The 21926-nt window shown below is 38.7% G+C and overlaps 1 protein-coding gene across 1 annotated transcript; it reads left to right on the top strand.

Annotated features, from left to right (window-relative positions):
- The first annotated feature begins 5759 nt into the window (after nucleotides 1-5759).
- On the top strand, nucleotides 5760-21546 carry si:ch73-170d6.3 (uncharacterized). The gene is made up of 5 exons (XM_056454554.1): nucleotides 5760-5853; nucleotides 12326-12646; nucleotides 14035-14349; nucleotides 20879-21151; nucleotides 21241-21546. Exons 1-5 carry the CDS (start codon nucleotides 5814-5816, stop codon nucleotides 21399-21401), a joined length of 1110 nt encoding a protein of 369 aa, XP_056310529.1. The 5' UTR covers nucleotides 5760-5813; the 3' UTR covers nucleotides 21402-21546.
- The last annotated feature ends 380 nt before the right edge of the window (nucleotides 21547-21926 follow it).

Consider the following 21926-nt stretch of genomic DNA (forward strand, 5'->3'; position numbering starts at 1 on the left):
TTGAGGAGCCTTCAGTTCAACACTGAGGTCATAATTATAGATTTGATGACTGCCGTCAGATGAGATGGTCAACGTAAAGTCAACACCTCCTATTATGTAATGTAAATGTTCTGTAATGTGTACTTATATAGTGCATTTATTGTGTATGGCCATACACCCAAAGCGTTTGGACTGATGCTGTATTACAGGACTCTCTTTGGCTGATTTGTACTGCAACTTACAACCCCTGCAGTAGTAGTGGGCAGGGCAAGACTTTGTGAAACACAAAAAAAGTGAAAGCCAGTGGCCGCTAGGGTGGGAATTTAGGACGGTTCTAAGGGCCCACGCCATTTTGGGGCCCCCAGACATACTATAAGTGCCCACCAGAATTCCTGCCCCCCCTCTTTTTTCACTTTCGTCCGTGACACCCATGAAATGTTGTCATGGGTTGTCAAATGTTGTCGTCGAAGCAAATGTGTTGAGGCTTCCAAACCCATCTCTATCGCAACAAAGAAACAGTTATGCAAATTGAGGGATTATAACACATGTATAGTCAAGATATCAAGTGATTTAGTGGACTGGTTAGTGTTCCTGACTGGCATGCAGATACATTGGGTCCAAATCTTGTAACTCATTTAAATTGAGTTTTAGGTTGTTGCTCTGTTCTTGTATTGTTGTTCTCCCAGTATCTGAGGGAGCTCCTGGTGTATTATAGCCCCCCATGTCCACTGTGCTCAAATAATTCTGGACAATTAATTATTCCCAGAATATTAAAATCAACTATAGGCGGTAGATCTTTCTCATATCTGGCACCTAAACTCTGGAACAACCTTCCTAGCACAGTTCGGGAAGCGGACACTCTCGGTCAGTTTAAACCTAGACTAAAGACACATCTCTTAGCATTAGCACACACATAAACACAAATACTTTTGAAATCCAAATCCTCTAAAGGATTGTTAGTCTGCATTATTTAGGGCAACCGGAGCCGGGAACACTTCCTAGAAGAGTATAGTTTGAACGGCATCTGTGCTTATCTTAGTCTGTTTTTATTATTCCCAAGGCTTCTATAATCCTGGACCAGGCCGTATCCTGAGCAGCACAAGAAGTTTGGCCAGAGGAGAAATGGTCGTGCCTAACTGAACCTGGTTTCTCTCAAGGTTTTTTTCAAGTTTGTTCCTCACCGCCACATTGTAAAAGTGCTATAGAAATAAAGATGAATTGATCTGACATCTGAATGAACTCTTTGTAAATAAACATGTTTTTAATTAATAAAAGACATTGATTCCCAATTTCCGAATGTTTGAACAAGCCGGGATCTGAACTTGGGATAGTTGCGCTATATACGTGTGCACGGTCCACAAGGCCATGGTTTCCCTACCCTGTTCCTGGAGGCACACAAACAGTACTTACCTCTGATTCATTGACTTCAGGTTTTGGAGTCTCTTCTAATGTTCTTCGAGTTGATTCAAGTGTGTCTGATTGGGGAGAGGTTGAACATATGTACTGTTGGTGTGCCTTCAGGAACAGGGTTAGGAAACACTGCACTAGGCTATGCGAGATAGTGGTTTTGTTTCTCAATAAACTGTCAATCAAACGTAGATTTGCCAGGTCTCAAATGCTTGTGAAATGACTGATCCTTTGAATCACTTTAGTCATGTCAGGGTGTTTCGAAACGTTGAGTAGTGTTTCAAAATATCAGTGCTTTAGTATCTCGACATGGTGTCGAAACGTCAGTTTCATGTCAGCCATCCTTACCCTACAGTAGCATCTAAAAGCAGGACTCACAGGATGTTGAATAAAAACTCCAAGTTTCTGTGTAGAAATGAACCCCAAATGGATCAACCTGAAGATGTTGTGCATATCCTGTGCAAAAATGAAAAGATCTGTCTTTCAGGATTTCCTGTCAATATTAGGGGTAGTTCCATCATCACATCATCATGTTTTAGTTACATATGAGATTGTTGACTCCTTTTATCACTTACTTGGCAAGCTTGCCTTTCTTCTGGAACCTTTCTGGATGGGACCTTGACTCCCATTTCAAGTTTACCAATACGCTTATTTTACGTGGCTGCCATTTTAAAACATGAAAGCGAGGCTGCGGTGGGAAGAAACCCAAAGGTATAGGATCAGCACTGTAAACATTGCAACAACATGCTGTGGACTACAAACTTCCAGCTGTTGCAGCGATTTTAAAGTGCAGATGTGGTGTAAACATCACTTTAATATCATTCAGTTGTTTAATTTAAACAATTAAAAGCATATTAGGCATTAAACAAAATCGAAATCTCTTTAAGAGTAATCCTCCTAGTCTTCAGTTCATGGCACCAGGTAAACACAGTGGGGACACTTCTCTGCTTCAGCCCATCTACCGAACCCGGTGAGTGATAAAACAATACAGTCCTCTGTAGCACACCCTTTGTTGTCTGTAATAGTGTTGTCTGTGGATGCTGTACACTGGTGGTGGATGAGGAGATCCCCCCATGTGTAAAGCGATTTGAGTGCCCAGAAAAGTGCTATATAAATGTAAGAAATTATTATTATTAACTTGTTTTTACTTGTTGTTACTGTTTTTTAGTCAGGGGCGCAACTGCAATTTTAGTGAGGGGTATGCGGGTTCAAGTTTTGCGCCCCCCCTCCTTAACATGCTTTAAACAAATACATTTAGAAGTTCTAAACACAATTTAAAATATATGAAGTAGTAAAAGTATAATTACACTAAGCATGTGATGAGTCAAAGAATGACATCTCATCCCACCCCAAATGATTTCATTTTCCTCACTAAATGTGTATAGCACCTTGACATGCCTTGCTTTTGCATGACATTTGTCAAAACAAAATTATAGATCTGGGAGTCCTAAAGGGCAACATAACTTAAACATGCAATCACTTCTCAAATGCTTACTGTGAGAGGTGTAAGATTTGTCTTTGCATGAATTATTGACTGAAACTGCTATTACACCTTTCACAAAGTTAAATAAAAAAGACTGTTAAATGTTTAGTGTAAAAAATAAACAAAGACAAACTGCCCTGAGATGTTCTATTTTATCGCCAAACTTTTTTGTAACTAAAATTAAAATAGTTTTGAGCAAAAAACATTACCAAAGGGGCCGATGTATCTATATTATACATACACTGTAAAAAAAATCCTTAATTTTACGGTTTATTTCCAGCAGCTGGGGTGCCGGAAAAAGAGTAAAATAATAGCCGTTAAATTACAGAAATGTACCGTAAAATAACAGATATTAAATTACAGAAATGTACCAAAAATTTTTACTTAAGCAAATTTCTGTAATTTAACGGCTATTATTTTACTTTTTTTCTGGCACCCCAGCTGCCGGAAATAAACTGTAAAATTATGGATTTTATAATATATATGGGAATATAATATAATATATAATTTATATAGGGGAATTTTTTAACCCAAATATTAGTTTCAATTTTTTTATCCAGCTGCAATGAATCAATCAAATGGTCAACAGAGGGGGAGGGGAAGTATGATTTTCTTTATTTAATAAAATACAATTATATACTTGTATAAAACGAACGCAAAATAAATATTTTAAACAAAAAATATTTATTTATTTTGATTATTTGAAACTTTTAGTAAGGATAATTTCAAAAATAGTTTTGACACAATGGCGCCCCCCCATGTGTGGCGCCCCTATGCGCCGCATATACTGCATACCCCCTTTTTGCGCCTCTGTTTTTAGTGTACTATATAGTATGGAAGTATGCGATTTTGAACGCAGCCTCTTCATGTCTGATTTCTGTCTGTCATTTCTGCCCTGTTTATCCTGACCATCTGACCCTGGTTATCTTTCTCCACTGTTGCCAAGTAATGTTCAGAGGAAGTAGCTGAAGGCAGAACGATTTGTTGCTGTCAATTTGTTTTTATTCTGATTCTGATTTTTGAATTCTATGAATTCGAACACACTACTCGGCTACTTTATAGTATTACAATATAGTATGGAAGTATGCGATTTCTGATGCAACCTATGTGATTTATATAGCTATGTGTAAATGTGAGCCACATCTAACCCAAAAGTCAGCCACAACTGACCCAGATCTGGGCCAGATCTGAGAAAGTGCATGGTCCGCAGCTGGGCCAGATCTGGGAAAGTGCATGTTACGCAGCTTGGCCAGATCTGGGAAAGTGCATGGTCGGCAGCTAGACTAGATCTGAGAAAATGCATGGGCCGCAGCTGGCCCAGATATGGGCCATGCTTTTTCTGAAATGTGGCCCAGATCTGGTCTAGTTGTGGCTGACTTTTGGATTCTTATGTCAGCCACAATCAGGTTGAGTCATCGCCGTTATTCAATGCGGTATGTGAGCCAGAAGAATGTGGGAGATGTGGGCCATATCTGGGCCAGATGTAATTTGCTATCTGGGACATTCCACATCAACTAAAATTTAACATATGATATTATAATGGACCACTCCTTTAAAAATGCTAACTTGCCAAAACTGTCCTTCTCTGAAGAGAAATGATCAAGGGTGGGCGGGGAGAATCAGAGAATCTCATTTGCGTTTAAAGGCACAGGCGTAAAAACATCTACAATTCCCTTTGACCCAAAAATTAACACTTGCAACAGGGTGTAATAAATGATCTGATGGGTATTTACAGCTGAAACTTTACAGACACATTTTGGAAACTTATTTTACATCTTGTAAAAAGGCCAAAATTGGAGCCTTTTAAGGTGCAAGAGAGTCAACACCCAGATAGCATATGAATGTGGGCCACTTTAGGCAGTTATGCGGCACTGGCGGTATTCCTTCGGCCCAGACATAATGAATGTGAGTGTCCCACCTATACAATGGCAAGGGGGGGCCAAAGATTCAATTTCATATATGGGCCATTCAAGGCAAAGATTTAGCACGTATGGCAAAATGTAATCTGAAGGTGAGCCTAATGTGGTTCAGATGTAAGTGTCTGGTGTGGGCCGGATCTGGAACAGAATAAAAGCAAACTGTGGCCCAGAATAGGGTCAGTTATGGTTCATTTGGTTGAATTTTGGCTGCTGTGTGATACTGCTATGGCATTATTGTGGCCCAGATCTGGCAAACAGGAGCAGACCGCCCAAATGCCATCATTCCATGCGGTATGTGGGCCGGATAAAAGTCTGGTGTGGGCCGGATTTGAGCCACATGAATTTTGCTAGCTAGGCAATGCAGTTATAAAGGTTATTTTTACATGCAGACCATATTTAAGATACAAGTACATTGTAGGCGCCAATTTGGCTTGCTAGTTCGAGTCCCGGCTGGGCCAGTGAGCATTTCTTTGCGGAGTTTGCACCTCTGGGTGCTCCGGTTTCCCTCACAGTCCAAACACATGCGCATGTGAATTGGATTAACTAAATTGGCTGTTGTGTATGAGTGTGTATGGGTGTTTCCCAGTACTGAGTTGTTTTACAAATTAGCATTGTACAATATAAAACTGAATTGCTATAAAATTGTTACAAAAATGATGCGATACAAGTAAACTTGAATTAAATCCACTTAAAATAAAGCGGGCCCATAAAAAACCCACCGTGTTCTGCCTTTGAGAGGAGAAACAATGAATAAACCGAACACAATTTTCAGACACTCACATGATCTTATGAGAACTGAATCAGTAACATCTCAATTTCTGTAAAAAAACTACACACATCGCCAGTGAGTAGGAAGTTGTGGTTGACTGAAGCCCAATGTGGTAACAGAGAGGTTAGGAAATCAGAAGAAGAAAAAAACAGAACTGAAAATGATCACACGGGCCAACGCAGTTAGTTTTTACTATTGACCAGGTCTCACATCAGTAACACTGTTATGAGTTTGAGGACTGAAATCATTGGAGAAAATGTTTGGCACGGTTTGGTTCAGTTTGTGGTGTCTATTTGGTGAGTACATTTGCTTTTATCACTTTATTATTATTTTTTTATTTCTTTAACTTTAAAACTTGTTGTGTTTCTACTTCAAACCATTTACTGTAGTAAAATGACATGTTTTTACTTTTTTCATAGGTAAAGTGAGATATACATTACATTATCATCTAGTTTGAGATTTATGAAAGTTAGGGATGTCCAGATCCAATCCCGTGATCGGAAATCGGACCCAATCACTTGGTTTCAGACTCGATCAGAATCGGACGTTACCTCCCGATCAGGACTCGGATATAATAAATAAAAAAATAAATATATATACAGTTGAAGTCAGAATTATTAGCCCCCATTTGAATACTTTTTCAAATATTTCCCAAATGATGTTTAACAGAGCAAGGAAATTTTCACAGTATGTCTGATAATATTTTTTCTTCTGGAGAAAGTTTTATTTGTTTTATTTTAGCTAGAATAAAAGCAGTTTTTAAATTTTTGAAAAATATTTTAAGGACGAAATCATTAGCCCCTTTACGCTATTTTTTTTCTCGATAGTCTACAGAACAAACCATCGTCATACAATAACTTGCCTAATTACCCTAACCTGCATAGTTAACCTAATTAACCCAGTTAAGCCTTTAAATGTCACTTTAAGCTGTATAGAAGTGTCTTGAAGAATATCTAGTCAAATATTATTTACTGTCATCATGGCAAAGATAAAATAAATCAGTTATTAGAGATGAGTTATTAAAACTATTATGTTTAGAAATGTGTTGAAGAAATCTGCTCTCCGTTAAACAGAAATTGGGGAAAAAGTAATTCAGGGGGGCTAATAATTCTGACTTCAACTATATATATATATATATATATATATATATATATATATATATATATATATATATAGGGCTTGACATTAACTTTTTTCATCACCAGCCACTGTGGCTAGTAGATTTTCAACGTTACTAGCCACTAGCCATTTTCACTAGCCACAATTTTGTTGTTGGGGAAATATATTTCACTTGCATAAATTTGACCATGACATTACTACATTTACTTGATTTACATGTGTTATTTCCACATGCCGCCTCGTTCATTTTACTTTTGTGTGTGTGTTGTGTACGAGCTTGCTTAATGTGCATGAGCAAATGGGTCGTGTCGCATTGCGATTAGTTTGTATTTCTTATGACTTTTCAGGACTCGAAATCAAGGATTTACCAAATTTATCCCTGACCACACCAAAAAAAATAAAAAATACAATTATTTCTTAGTCACAAATTTTAAATATGCTAAAAACAGGCTAAAGATAGCTGTATACGTGCACTTTTTAATTAAACAATTACTTTTCTTTAAAAAATAATTATTGCCATGTATCTAAACGCACAGTAATCTGTCCTGGCTAAAGGTCTCAGATCACCAGTTAACAGTGGTGTAAAGTAACTAATTACAAATACTCAAATTACTGTAGTTGAGTAGTTTTTCTCAGGAATTGTAGTTTACTGAGTAGTTTTGAAAATGTGTTTACTTACTCTTGAGTACATTTTTAGTGCTGTATCTGTACTTTTACTCCACTACTTTCCTTCAACCTGCAGTCACTACTCTATTTTTTCTTGTCTATGGGGATCTATGGAGAAAAATCAGCCCTGCGAGTCCAATCAAATCACACATAGAAGGTAAATCGCATCATAATGAACTACCTCAAGACATGGGCGCTTTATAATTGCAGCAAACTGTTTGGAAGTATTCAAAATGTCCAAGAAGGTGTCCGAAGTCTTTACAAGCATTGACCTAGAGACTGTTTAGATGCATGTCACTGATGACAAGATGACGGATGTTTACTGTATGATGACCGAAATCGCTTTTAAAACCCAGCAGGCACAAGACGTCAACATGACGTCAGATTGACGTTGTACCTCAACGTCATGGGAACGTCGCATTTTGTTTGGAAATGAAAATCGAGTTTACGTCAGAACTCAACGTTAGGCCAATGTCCATCCTAAATCCAACCAGATTTCAACGTCTGTAACAGCTTGATGTTGTGTGGACGTTAAAACTATTGACATTTATCAGACGTTGGATTTTGGTTGCCATACCTGATGAATAAATGTCAGTATTTGACGTCAACATGACGTCAGATTGACGTTGTACCTCAACGTCATGGGGACGTCGCATTTTGTTTGAAAATGAAAATCGAGTTTACGTCAGAACTCAACGTTAGGCCAATGTCCATCCTAAATCCAACCAGATTTCAACGTCTGTAACAGCTTGATGTTGTGTGGACGTTAAAACTATTGACATTTATCAGACGTTGGATTTTGGTTGCCATACCTGATGAATAAATGTCAGTATTTGACGTCAACATGACGTCAGATTGACGTTGTACCTCAACGTCATGGGGACGTCGCATTTTGTTTCGAAATGAATGTCGAGTTTACGTCAGAACTCAACGTTAGGCCAACGTCCATCCTAAATCCAACCAGATATCAACGTCTGTAACAGCTTGATGTTGTGTGGACGTTAAAATTATTGACATTTATCAGACGTTGGATTTTGGTTGCCATACCTGATGAATAAATGTCAGTATTTGAAGTCAACATGACGTCAGATTGACGTTGTACCCCAACGTCATGGGGACGTCGCATTTTGTTTGGAAATGAAAATCAAGTTTACGTCAGAACTCAACGTTAGGCCAACGTCAATGTCCAACGTCCAACCGAAAATCAACCAAATATCAACGTCTGTGACAGCTTGACGTTGTGTGGACGTTAAAACTATTGACATTTATCAGTATAAATGTCAGTATTTGACGTCAATATGATGTTGGTTTTAGATGTTGGGTCGACGTTAGATTTTGGTTGCATTCTAACAACCTAAAATCGACCAAATATCAACGTCTTTTGACGTCATTATTGGACATGAAAATAACATTGTCCTTAGATACTGGCTAGATGTTGAATTTTGGTCACCTGACATCACAACCTAAATCCAACCAAATAATAACATCTTACGATGTTGTGTGTCTGCTGGGCAATAACTAGATGCACTACAGAATGTTACGTTTACACATCCACAAATTACATGTATACACATCAGTTTTTAACAGCGTAATACTCACTACTCTTGAGTACTTTTGAAAGGGCTACTTTTTACTTATACTCTGAGTAATATTTACAACAGATACGTTTACTCTACTTGCACTACATTTTTAGACAAGTAATGATACTTTTACTTGAGTGTGATTTTTCAGTACTCTTTCCACCACTGCCAGTTAACTACACATAAACGTGAAGTTAATCTCCTGTTAAAGCAATGCTATTGTAAAAATATGATAATTAAACTATATTAACAAAAATAACTGTAAGCAAAAGAAAGCAGGTAAAAAATTGCCGTGAGGGATAAGGAAAGGATGATCACGTGCACACGGTTAATGTTAGGCCTGTTATAATCCGTTCAAAAAATAATTCAAACGAAAGCGGTGACTGCTGCTTCTGTTTAACGGAGAGCAGATTTTCTCAACACATTTCTAAACATAATAATATACATAATAATAACATAAGTGTTAATAACTCATCTCTAATAACTGATTTATTTTATCTTTGCCATGATGACAGTAAATAATATTTGACTAGATATTTTTCAAGACGCTTCTACACAGCTTAAAGTGACTTTCAAAGGCTTAATTAGGGTAATTAGGCAAGTTTTTGAAAAAACTATCGAAAAAAAAAATCGCTTAAAGGGGCTAATAATTTTGACCTTAAAATGGCTTTTAAAAAAATTAAAACTGCTTTTATTCTAGCCAAAATAAAACAAATAAGGCTTTCTCCAGATGAAAAAAATATTATCAGACATACTGTGAAAATTTCCTTGCTCTGTTAAACATAATTTGGGAAATATTTAAAAAAGAAAAAACAATTCAAAGGGGGGCTAATAACTAATAATCTTTTTTAATCTAGAGCTCTTGAAAGCAGCAGGATGGTGGGTGCACGATCATCGCTTTTTGTCCAGTATATTTCAAAGAAACCGATCGCACCAGTTGCGTTCTCTCTAGTCACGGTTGCTTCACGCAAGTAAACGGGAGCGCGCGGGCTTTTTAAAAGTGGCTTGCATCACATTACCTGTGCGCGCAAGTGATCATCCTTTCATTCGGTATTGATCTGCCTTCTTTTGCTCGAGCGAACACAGTTGTTTTTGTCAGTCCTGCTGCTTCTCGATTGCAAGATCACATTTGCACGAATATTGGGCCATCCTTATTGTCGAACTCTGCTTTTAAGAAAATTACAATTTAAAAATGATTGCCAAAGTGGCTAGTGGGAGTGACTGTCTAACCCGCCACAGTAGAAATCAACCCGCACTTTGCAGGTTGGCAGGTGTTATTGTCACGCCCTGTATGTATATATGGGGGGGGGGGGCTATATTAGCAAAGGAGAGGAACAAAACCCTGCTGAAAAATTCAGCTTAAACCAGCCTAGGTTGACCAGCCTGGTTTTAGAGGGGTTTTGGCCATTTCCAAGCTGGTTTCCAGCCATTTCCAGCCTGGTCTTAGCTGGTCAGGCTGGAAAATGACCAGCTAAATCCAGCTAAAACCAGCCTGACCAGCCAGGTTTAAGCTGGACATAGCTGGTTTTGGCAGGGCTCCCAGCCTGCCTAGGCTGGTCAAGCTGGTTTTAGCTGGTCATTTCCCAGCCTGACCAGCTAAGACCAGGCTGGAAATGGCTGGAAACTAGCCTGGAAATGGCCAAAACCCCTCAAAAACCAGGCTGGTCGACCAGCTAAAACCAGCCAACCAGCCTAGGCTGGTTTAAGGTGGATTTTTCAGTAGGGAAGATGGGTCTTTCTGCTCGGTGCAGGTTGAAAATCTCCGTCGTCATTGCCACCGCTGTTGCTGTTTTTCCAAGCGTCTCCTATCTCCTGCCCCAGATTGTTTGTTGAATTAGTGTGGTGTAATTGACTGATTTCGTTAGCTGAAAAGTCTTTATTTCTTTACTAACTCCTCGCCGTATTTGATCTGAGCCTGTGTGCTTTGTTTTCACGTATTAAAACTATATTTTTGGATAAATTGAAGCTGAAGGTTGGGAACGTCACATCCCCGGCTCGTTCCTGCTCACCCAATCAACGTTCTCCCTCACATACCACCTCCATCCAATCCCGTGAACATTCACCAGACTACTGACGACTTGCACCTGTTCCCCATTACCCATGGAAACTATAAAGACCCACCTTCTCGGTTCACTCGTCGGCCGGTATTGAAGTCAAATGGTTCTCTTCACCTTTGCTCCTTCGTCTTCTCACCCCCTTCCATAGATGTTCCTTATGAGTCTTTCATACTGATCAAGGGAATTGATTATTCTCATCTGATGTTTACTAGAAGATCTGCTATCACTCTGATGAACTGTGTGCTTGTATACTCGCCTACGGATGATCTTTATCTGCATACTCATCCTTCTCACCGATCTAGTGGAAAGCTTACACTTGTGTAGTGTTTACCAGAGGATTCACCACCTAGATGAACCGTGTATCTGAGTATTCACCTGCAGTGGTTAATGAGCGAACACCGTGTGAGATCGAATGCTTGCACTTGTGTTGTGTTTACCAGAAGATCCACTACCAACTAGGTGAACTGTATATCTGTATACTCTCCCACTGTGTGTACAGTGAGCGAACTTCTAGTGAGATCGAATGCTACACTACTGAGACTCCCATTGCGGTGTTGTCTACCAGCGTGAACGGGAACCACCATTTACTTTAAAGACGTTTCTCCTGGTTTGTGGCAGCGAGGGACAACGGGAAGTTTGTTGTAATTTTTATTTGGGGTACTTTTATTTGAGCAGGTAAGTTAGGATTATTTCCCCGCAAGTTAGCTGTCTTTTTGTTTGTTACTTTGGCTTGGATTCCCTTCCGAAGGGATAAACCTTGTTATTTCTTGATAAACTGGTTGTGATCATTGTGAGCTGGGACAGGAGAAGGGGAAAACCAGCCTGATCTCACGAGAAAACGTAAGTATTTTACGTTTTGTCAGTTTAGTGGCTAATTCGTACGAATTCGTACGAGTTCAGTCGTACGAAATTGTACGATTTTAAAAAGGAGGCGTGGCACCTAACCCCAGCCCTAAACCCAACCGTCATTGGGGGATGAGCAAATCGTACTAAATTGTACGAATTAGATCGTACAAATTCGTACGAATTAGCCACTAAATCAAAAAGTTACGAATTGCCGTGAGATTGTGTTGGGAAAACCCTAAATTGAGTATTTAAAGGTTTGATTTATTTATACTTTTGTTATTGTTCCCGACAACCCTAGACTGGTCGGGACGTAACAATAAAATAAGGAACATCCTGGATCTGTGTATTATAGAAGTATCGGATCTGGTTTCGGTATCGGCAGATACTCAAAATCAAATGACTCAAGGGCAAAAAAACCCGATCGGGACATCCCTAGTTTAAGTATTTTTTTGTAAGGTAATGAACTATAAACAAGTCTTTCTCTTTATTTTTATGATCAGGGGTGTTTGGTGTAACCGATGAGCTGAGTTTGGTGTCAGCGATGGAGGGGGACTCGGTTACTTTACACACTGACAGAGAAATGAGGAACAACGATGTGATCCTGTGGAGATTTGGACCTGAAAACGCTTTAATAGTACAAATCAACGTCACCGAGAGCAGTTTGACTGTGAATGAAGATTACGATGGAAGATTCAGAGGCAGCGTGAAGGTGGATCATCAAACCGGATGTCTGACCATCACAAACACCAGGACTGAACACGCTGGACGTTACCAACTACAGAACGGCCATAGGAGGACGTTGTTCATTCTCGTAGTTTATGGTGAGTTTCATACTTTTAAAGCCAGTCTTTTTTGCGTCTGTGTGATTTTATTTATAGTTAATCACTTAATTTAATTAGGGGATATCTTTATTATTGGGTTCACATGATGCAATTTCAAGTGTGTTTCTTTTGTTCAGTTCGTGCATGTACAGTTAAAGACAAAACCATTAGCTCTCCAGTGCTTTGTTTTTATTATTGGTCACACTTTATTTCGATGGTCCATTTGTTGAATTAAGTTACATCTACATGCCAACTAATTCTGCTAAAAAGTGTTACCTTATTATATTTAATATATTTTCCATTTGAAGTTTATTATGGAGAAATTATTTTTAGTCTGGCTGGAATAAAAGCAGCTTATTAAATGATCTTAGAGTCGATATTATTAACCCCCTTAAATATTTTTTTTTCAATAATTATTCTACAGGACAAACTACTGGTTATCCGTTTACTTGCCTTGTTAAATAAAACTAATCTGGTTAATCTAATTTAACATAGTTAAGCCTTAATATTACACTTTAAGCTAAATAAATTAACTAATGACGTTGTCGTCATGTCAAAGACAAAAAAAAAATTGTTATTTTAAATTTGTTATTAGGCGGTTCGTTCCGCTGAGCGAGGTTTGGCTGGGACAAAAAATCAGCCCTGGCATTTTGGGCCATAACACAGTGCATCCGGAAAGTATTGATAATGCTTCACTTTTCCCACACTTTTTTATTTTACAGCCTTATTTCAAATTGGATTAAATTCATTTATTTCCTCAACATTATACACACAATGTGGAAAACGATTTTTGGAAATTGTTGAAAATTTATTAAAAATAAAAAACCTGAAAAATCACATGTACATAAGTATTCACTAGGGATGCACCATATATCGGCGGCCATATCGTTATCGGCCGATAAATGCTATTTTTAAGGTTATCGTTATCGGTCAGATGCAGGGGCGTAGCAACCGGGGGGGGACGCGGGGATCCGTCCACCTCACTTTTAGAGACAGACCATGTAGAAACAGGTGATTAATAATTATATGAGCATATGATCTCATACAGCGACATTTTGTGTCTGCCGGTTTGTTAACTTGCGGGAGATCCTTTGGCATCCGCGCGTGAATTCTGACCAATCGAAAAGCAGTTTAGAAACTATGTTCAACAACATCTGGCCAATGAGAGATGTGGATTTTGTCAGATGACTGGATTTTGGTTCTTTTCATCTGGTTCGAGCCTAAGCCAGCAGTGTGGTGTGAAAACGACCCAAAGACGGCAGGAAATGCTACAATGTATCATTTATTGCCCTTGGTCCGGACTAAACAAAGCGAACTACAGATGTGAAAGCACCCATAATGATCATAAAGTGTTTCTTCATGTGTGACAAACTCTGTTTCTTCTTCAGGTGATTTGGCTGAGAAAGGCGAGATGAAGCCAGTGTCCGTAATGGAGGGGGAATCAGTGTCTCTACACACGGACACTGAAATGAGGAATTATGATCTGATTGTGTGGAGGTTTGGAAAGAATCCAATAGCTCAAATCAACGCAACGACTCAAGATGTGACTGTATATAATGCTCTCGGAGGGATTTTCACTGACAGGCTGGACGTGGATCAACAGAGTGGATCTCTGACCATCACCAGCACCAGAACTGAGCACTCTGGAGTTTATCAGTTACAGATCAACAACATCAAGAAGCTCTTCGTCCTCAGTGTCTATGGTGAGGCTCTCTTTTATTCATTAACAGTGGTTCACTACTGTACTTAAGTACTTATCTGTTCTTTATCAGGGTATTTTACATTAGCAATCTTTTACTTCACTACATTTCTAAACAAAATAGTGTGCTTTTTACTCCACTACATCTGCTGAATGAAGCTGAGTAAAGTTATTTTGAATCAGGGCGAAATCATCACCTGCTCATAGATGAGATAATGGTGTTTAATATAGGAACAAGCTGAATTTGATTAGTTAACCCTTTAAAACCGCTCAGAAATTGCACTGAACGGTTCATTTCTTAATTGAACTGATATCTGTTTATGAGTAAACAACTCACTGATTCAAATGATTCATTCTGAGTGAGTCTCCAGTAAATGATTCTCTAATTCAAATTATTCAGAGTCTGCAGTAGATGATTCACTAATTCAAATTATTCATTCAGAGTGAGTCTCCTGTAAATGATTCACTAATTCAAATTATTCATTCAGAGTGAGTCTCCAGTTAATGATTCACTAATTCAAATGATTCATTCAGAGTGAGTCTCCAGTAAATGATTTACTAATTCAAATTATTCATTCAGAGTGAGTCTCCAGTAAATGATTTACTAATTCAAATGATCCGTTCAGAGTGAGCCTCCAGTAAATGATTTACTAATTCAAATGATCCGTTCAGAGTGAGCCTCCAGTAAACAATTCACTAATACAAATGATTTGTACAGAGTGAGTCTCCTTTAATTGATTCACTAATTCAAATTATTCATTCAGAGTGAGTCTCCAATAAATGATTCACTAATTCAAATTATTTTTTTCAGAGTGAGTCTCCTGTAAATGATTTACTGATTCAAGTGATCCATTAAGAGTGAGTCTCCAGTAAACAATTCAATAATTAAAATGATCTGTTCAGAGTGAGTCTCCAATAAATGATTCACTAATTCACACGATACGTTCAAAGTGAGATCCCAGTAAACAATTCACTAATTAAAATTATTTGTTCAGAATGAGTCTTCAGTAAATGATTCACATATTCAAATGATCCGTTGAGGGAGAGTCTTCAGTAAACGATTCAATAATTCAAACGATCTATTCAGAGTCAGTTTACTGTAAATAATTCACTCACTCACATGATCCATTCAGAGTAAGTCTTTAGTAAATGATTCACTAATTTAAATAATCAATTCATTGTTAATCTTAAGTAAATAATTCACCAATTCAAATGATCCGGACAGAGTGAGTATCCAGTAAATGATTCACTAATTCAAATGATCTCTTTAGAGTGAATCTCCAGTAAATTATTCATTGATTCAAATGGTCCTTTTAAAACGATCTGCAGAAATGATTCACTGATTCAAATGATTCATTCAGAGTAAGTCCCCAGTAAATCATTAACTAATTCAAATAATCCATTCAGAGTTAGTCTCCAGTAAATGATTCACTAATTCAAATGATCTGTTCAGAGTGAGTCTCCAGTAAATGATTCACTAATTCAAACGATCTGTTCAGAGTGAGTCTCCAGTAAGCGATTTGTTTATTTAAATTATCTGTTCAGAGTGAGTCTCCAGTAAATGATTCACTAATTCAAATGATCTATTCAGAGTGAGTCTCCAGTAAATGATTCACTCATTCTCATGATCCACTCAGAGCAAGTCTCCAGTAAGCGATTCACCAACTTAAATTATCTGTTCAATGTAAATCGGCAATAAATTAATCCTAATTCAAATGATATATTCAGAGCGAATCTTTAGTAAGTGATTCACTAGTTCAAATTATTCATTCAAAGTGAGTCTCCAACAAATGATTCACTAATTGAAATGATCTGTTCAGAGTGAGTCTCCAGTAAATGATTCGTTTATTTAAATTATCTGTTTAGAGTGTGTCTCCAGTAAATTATTCACTAATTCAAATGATCTGTTCAGAGTGAGTCTCCAGTAAGTGATTCGTTTATTTAAATTATCTGTTCAGAGTGTGTCTCCAGTAAATTATTCACTAATTCAAATGATCTGTTCAGAGTGAGTCTCCAGTAAGTGATTCGTTTATTTAAATTATCTGTTCAGAGTGAGTCTCCAGTAAATGATTCACTCATTCTCATGATCCACTCAGAGCAAGTCTCTAGTAAGCGATTCACCAACTTAAATTATCTGTTCAATGTAAATCGCCAATAAATTACTCCTAATTCAAATGATATAGTCAGAGTGGATCTATAGTAAGTGATTCACTAGTTCAAATTATTCATTCAAAGTGAGTCTCCAACAAATGATTCACTAATTCAAATGATCCAATCAGAGTGAGTGTCCAGTAAATGATTTACTAATTCAAATGATCTGTTCAGAGTGAGTCTCCAGTAAGTGATTCGTTTATTTAAATGATCTGTTCAGAGTGAGTCTCCAGTAAACGATTCACTAATTCAAATGATCTGTTCAGAGTGAGTCTCCAGTAAGCGATTTGTTTATTTAAATTATATGATCAAAGTGAGTCTCCAACAAATGATTCACTAATTTAAATGATCCGTTCAGAGTGAGTGTCCAGTAAATGATTCACTTATTCAAATGATCTGTTCAGAGTGAGTGTCCAGTAAATGATTCACTAATTCAAATGATCCATTCATCGTCAGTCTCCAGTAATGATTCACTCCAGTAGATGGTTCACTGTTACATATCAACAGGAATATCCAATTAAATGTAAAGAAGATTTAAAATGTAAAAGATTTTTATTCTCTTGCAAGAGAAGGTCAGAGAGTCATACAGAAACAGAATCTGTTTATCTGTTCTCTCTCATCTTTAGACTACATTACAGAACTTTTCCACTCAAGACAAGGAAATTACCTAAATAATCTAAGGCATCATATTTCTCATGCTAAGACCCCCATCATATGGTCACCTATTTGACATAAGTCCTGTTGTTTCCCCAAAGTTTAGGCTTTTCGTGAACTGTTGTCGCCAGGACATCTCATTCTGTAGGCCTCAAACCATATCTTAAGATGAAGAAGATGCTTGCACAATTCATGAGCATTTGTGATCTGCAAAAATGATTTCCCCCCTCCACAGCTGATTTGATCAGAAACCGATATGAATGGGGTCGAGAGTGTGACTGTGGTTTCACATTATCAATGATCAGTGTGCTTATCAGAGCAGGATACGTTTTGCCAAATAAACATTCATCAGTAAGTAGGTCTGCTGCTGTTTAAAGTTTAGTAAATAAAAAAACCAAGTATTTGTCTAAGTAGGACTTCCACTGGAGTAATATTTAATCAGGGTATCTGTAGTACCCAAGCCTCTAAGTGAACTTTGTCCACTATTGCTTCTTACAACGTTTGAAGTGGCCTAAAGTTTTATCCTATAATTAATTTGCTACATTCAGTCATGGATGTGAATTTCTTGTCAATATTGAGCTTTTAAACGTTTCTCTGAACTATTCTAATTGAGCGGATTGTTTCAAGCGATTGATTCGGGGTTTGTACAGTCCTGGAAAAACATGACATGGTATTTTCCAGGCCAGGAAAATATTTGGAACTACAAACAAGACTCTATCCACAGAGCTACGAGTCTGTTAGTGCTAACGGCTAATATGTACTCTTCTTATAAGTTTTGTGATGACACAGACAGCAAGGAAGCAGCTAGCATCCCTACTGAAAAATCCAGTTTAAACCAGCCTAGGCTGGTTGGCTGGTTTTAGCTGGTTGACCAGCCTGGTTTTAAAGGGGTTTTGGCCATTTCCAGCCTGGTCTTAGCAGGTCAGGCTGGAAAATGACCAGCTAAAACCAGCTTGACCAGCCTAGCCAGGCTGGGAGCCCAGCCAAAACCAGCTATGTCCAGCATAAACCAGGCAGGTCAAGCTGGTTTTAGCTGGTCATTTTCCATCCTGACCTGCTAAGACCAGGCTGGAAATGGCCAAAACCCCTTTAAAACCAGACTGGTCGACCAGCTAAAACCAGCCAACCAGCCTAGGCTAGGATTTTTCAACAGGGATAGCTTTGCATGTGGGGCGAATGCTAGAGCTCGTTTATGTAGTAGCCTCCTACAGGACTTTCTGCTTATTTTACGATTTCTATGTATCGAAACCAAGCGTATCTTAAATATCATCTCGATCTTTAATATGTAGCCTATTGAAATCACTCGCTTTTGGTTTACATTTTACAAGAGAATATATTTGCCAATGAGACTCTCCCTCAGCAGAAATTACATGTGTTTTTTTTGCTGTATTGACTAACTAACTTATCATTAGGCTCTGCGCGCACAGAAATCCAATATTATGAAGCTGCAGGCCCGGAGACCCTACTGCACGCTCAGACCTATCGTTTTCTCAGACAGTGCCCCCTGCTGTTTGAAAGATCACCTAACCTGAATTCAGCTGCTTCTAAATTGTAACCAACTACTTTTCTACTATAAAATGTTACTCTATGATTGAATACATTAGTATATAAATTATTAAACACACTAGATTTTGATTTAATGCATTAATTCTGTTGTATTTTTATTAATTGTATTTGTAAATAGATATTGTTCAAGTACTTCAATATATTCAGTCCCCTACCCCTCGTTTTGGGCGTGCCCGTGAAGGCGTAGTGGTGTCCCAATTCTCTTTAGCTTAAAGGCGTAGGGCTAAGTTGGCGTTTCTGTGTGGAGTTTGCATGTTCTCCCCGTATTCGTGTGGGTTTCCTCCGGGTGCTCCGGTTTCCCCCACAGGTCCAAACACATGCGCTATAGGTGAATTGGGTAAGCTAAATTGTCTGTAGTGTATGAGTGTGTATGGATGTTTCTCAGAGATGGGTTGCAGCTGGAAGGGCATCCGCTGCGTAAAAACATATGCTGGATAAGTTGGTGGTTCCTTCCACTGTGGCGACCCCTGATTAATAAAGGGAGTAAGCAAAAAAGAAAATGAATGAATGAACATAGACTGTTTAAAATGGAGTCGGGTGACAACGTAGGTGAGAATCCATGTGGAGGTTTTGTTAACGAAGTTTAGTTGTGCAGGCGATGGTCAAACACAGGAGCAAACAGTAGCATAGACGTAACCCAACATCGTAGTCAACGACAGGCAAGTGGTCGGTACAGGCGGCAAAGAATCAACAATGGAAAACAAGGCAAAGATCAAGCACTGAATAACTAGATAGGATAATTCTTCGTGATGCTTCACGAGTTCACACTTGTAATCGTTTCAGAATAAGGCGTATTTGGCGTGCTGTCTGGGGAGAGGGCTCTGAGCTCGGGGAGACACCCCAACTCGCGTTAATCCCCTTATCAGGAAACAGAGAGGAGTTGGGATTCGAGCGAAGTAGTATCTAGCCCGGCCCCAGAACGCTCCCCCTGGGAATGTAATGCTTAAGAGGTGAGATGCTGGGGTGGTGGAGGGATGCTAAAGTCGTGAGATGCTGCAGGTAAGACAGCTTTGGTATATATATAGGGGTTTGGTCAAGAACTGATTGGATATTGGAATAATTGTCAATGACGTATTTGATACTGAAACTTCCGCGCATGCTCCTCCCGAAATTTGTTTACAAAACATCACTTAAATAGGTTGTTTTCACATGACATCATTGATGACGCCCCAAACTCAGATGGAGGGCAGGAAGTGATTCTTCGGCACAGGAATCGCTATCAGAACATCAAAATGTTTCTGTTTTTTGTTGTTTATAATTGTTTAAATTGGCCAAAATAAGAAATGCCGAACAGCTTTTATAGACTTTCAAAAGTTTTTGCTCTAAATGCGGCAAAGTAAAAAAAAAAATGGCTGAAAAATGGAAAAGGCAGCACGTAATATACATTTATTCAATTCATTCATGTGTACAAACTTTATTTGAACGCGATGATTCGTTTGACAGCACGAATACAGATTATTTACAGGCCTAGCTATGTGTTCAATATGTTAATGTGTTGTATAAAAATCAGATACAAACACCACCGCACTTATACAAAATCCAGCAGAATACCCTGCCATGTAATCGCTGCAATGAAATCTTCGACTTGTTTTGCAATAACACGTTCCTCAGCACTGCGTCTGTGTGAGCAGTCCATGTCAGATCCTCAGCGACGTGTACCCCAAGAAACTTGAAAGCACTGACTCTCTCCACTGGTGTCCCGTTGATGGTGATGGGAGTGTGTTCTTTCTTCTCTCTCTTGAAATCCACCACCAGCTCCTTGGTTTTGCTGATGTTGAGTGAGAGGTGGTTTTCCGCGCACCACTGTGTCAAATATACTTTAGTTCAATGGAAAGCTAGGCGCTCTTCGTGATATAAGGATTAAGCCCTACAGATATGCTTATTTTCTATTTATATCTCCTTTGAAATATGGTGCAAATTCCGTGAGTTTCCTGGGAGACAGAACAATATGGCAGACGGATCTGAAATACGAGAGACTCCCGGGAAAACGGGAGTGTTGGCAGGTATGGCCGTCTTTCAGATGAGACGTTAAACCTAGGTCCCGACTCTCTGTGGTTGTTAAAAATTTGTAAACTTTCTCTATTAGACTCAAACTAATCTTGTTTTTGGGAATGTGTTTTCCTCAACATATTCATTCATCCTCATTGTTCTGTGTTTTCCAGCTTGTCTGCCAGTTCCTGTCATCTTCAGTCAGTGTCTTCCATCTTCATCACAGTATGGTTCAGTGCTGTGTTCAGCGGTGAACGTGAGCTCTGTGACTCTCTCCTGGTTTAAAGGAAGCAGTCTATTATCCAGCATCAGTGTGTCTGACTTCAGCATCAGTCTCTCTCTGCCTCTGGCGGTGGATTATCAGGATGAAAACACCTACAGCTGTGTGCTCAACAACTCCTTCGCTGTCCAGACTCAACATCTGGACACTAGTCAGCTCTGTTCAGGTGAACCTGCACTCATATTAGTGATTATTCGTGATGTTGTTAGCATTTATCCCCTGAGCTGATCTGAGTTTCATGTGTTTATCCCTCAGTGAGAGGTTGTCGGACTGTAGAAGCTGTGATTCGATTGGTCGCCGCTGCGCTGGTGGGCGTGGCCGCTGCAGCTGCTGTTGTCGTTCTGCTTTATGACATCAGATCCAGACGAGCTGAGCTAGACCGAACACGTGTTTCCACAGCAGTGACAGGGAGTTAGGTGGATTGTACCGACTCTGAACTTTGACGCTCAGCAATATGAACAATATTTTTTCCAATAAATTAAGTTTGTAAATTTTGTCGTGACTAAAAATGCATATATCTATAACTGTAATGCTTATTTAAGACAATATATGAAAATAAAACGAGATGGACATGTTTACGTATTATGTGCATTTGTCTATTTAAACACCCGGAATTATCCAATTCACTCTTCTTCACATCGCATGCCCAAAATGGCGTCTCTTAATCTCTATGGAGCGCGTCTGATAGTCAGTCATTGAGAATTGACTGATTTGAGGGTTGCATAGGAAGCGCAACAATGCATGGCTGTAATGTAAAGAGATGAAAGCCGCTGTTTTATATTCATTTCAAAATGCTTTCAAGTCTAAATAAAATTAAATCATAATTCTCCTGAACTGCCCTTCACATTTAGGAGCAAAGGGCGCCCCCTGGTGGTTCAGCGGTATTACGTGTATAAGTGTGACTGTGTAGGCGCTGGGATGCTGAAGAATACTGCGAGTCA

Source organism: Danio aesculapii, chromosome 4 (assembly GCF_903798145.1).
Source record: "Danio aesculapii chromosome 4, fDanAes4.1, whole genome shotgun sequence".
NCBI lineage: Eukaryota > Metazoa > Chordata > Actinopteri > Cypriniformes > Danionidae > Danio > Danio aesculapii.

Coding starts and splice junctions, on each gene's coding strand:
- si:ch73-170d6.3 (XM_056454554.1), top strand. CDS start 5,814: ATGTTTGGCACGGTTTGGTTCAGTTTGTGGTGTCTATTTG. Junction 12,647..14,034: donor GTTCATTCTCGTAGTTTATG/GTGAGTTTCATA, acceptor TTTCTTCTTCAG/GTGATTTGGCTGAGAAAGGC. Junction 14,350..20,878: donor CTTCGTCCTCAGTGTCTATG/GTGAGGCTCTCT, acceptor TGTGTTTTCCAG/CTTGTCTGCCAGTTCCTGTC.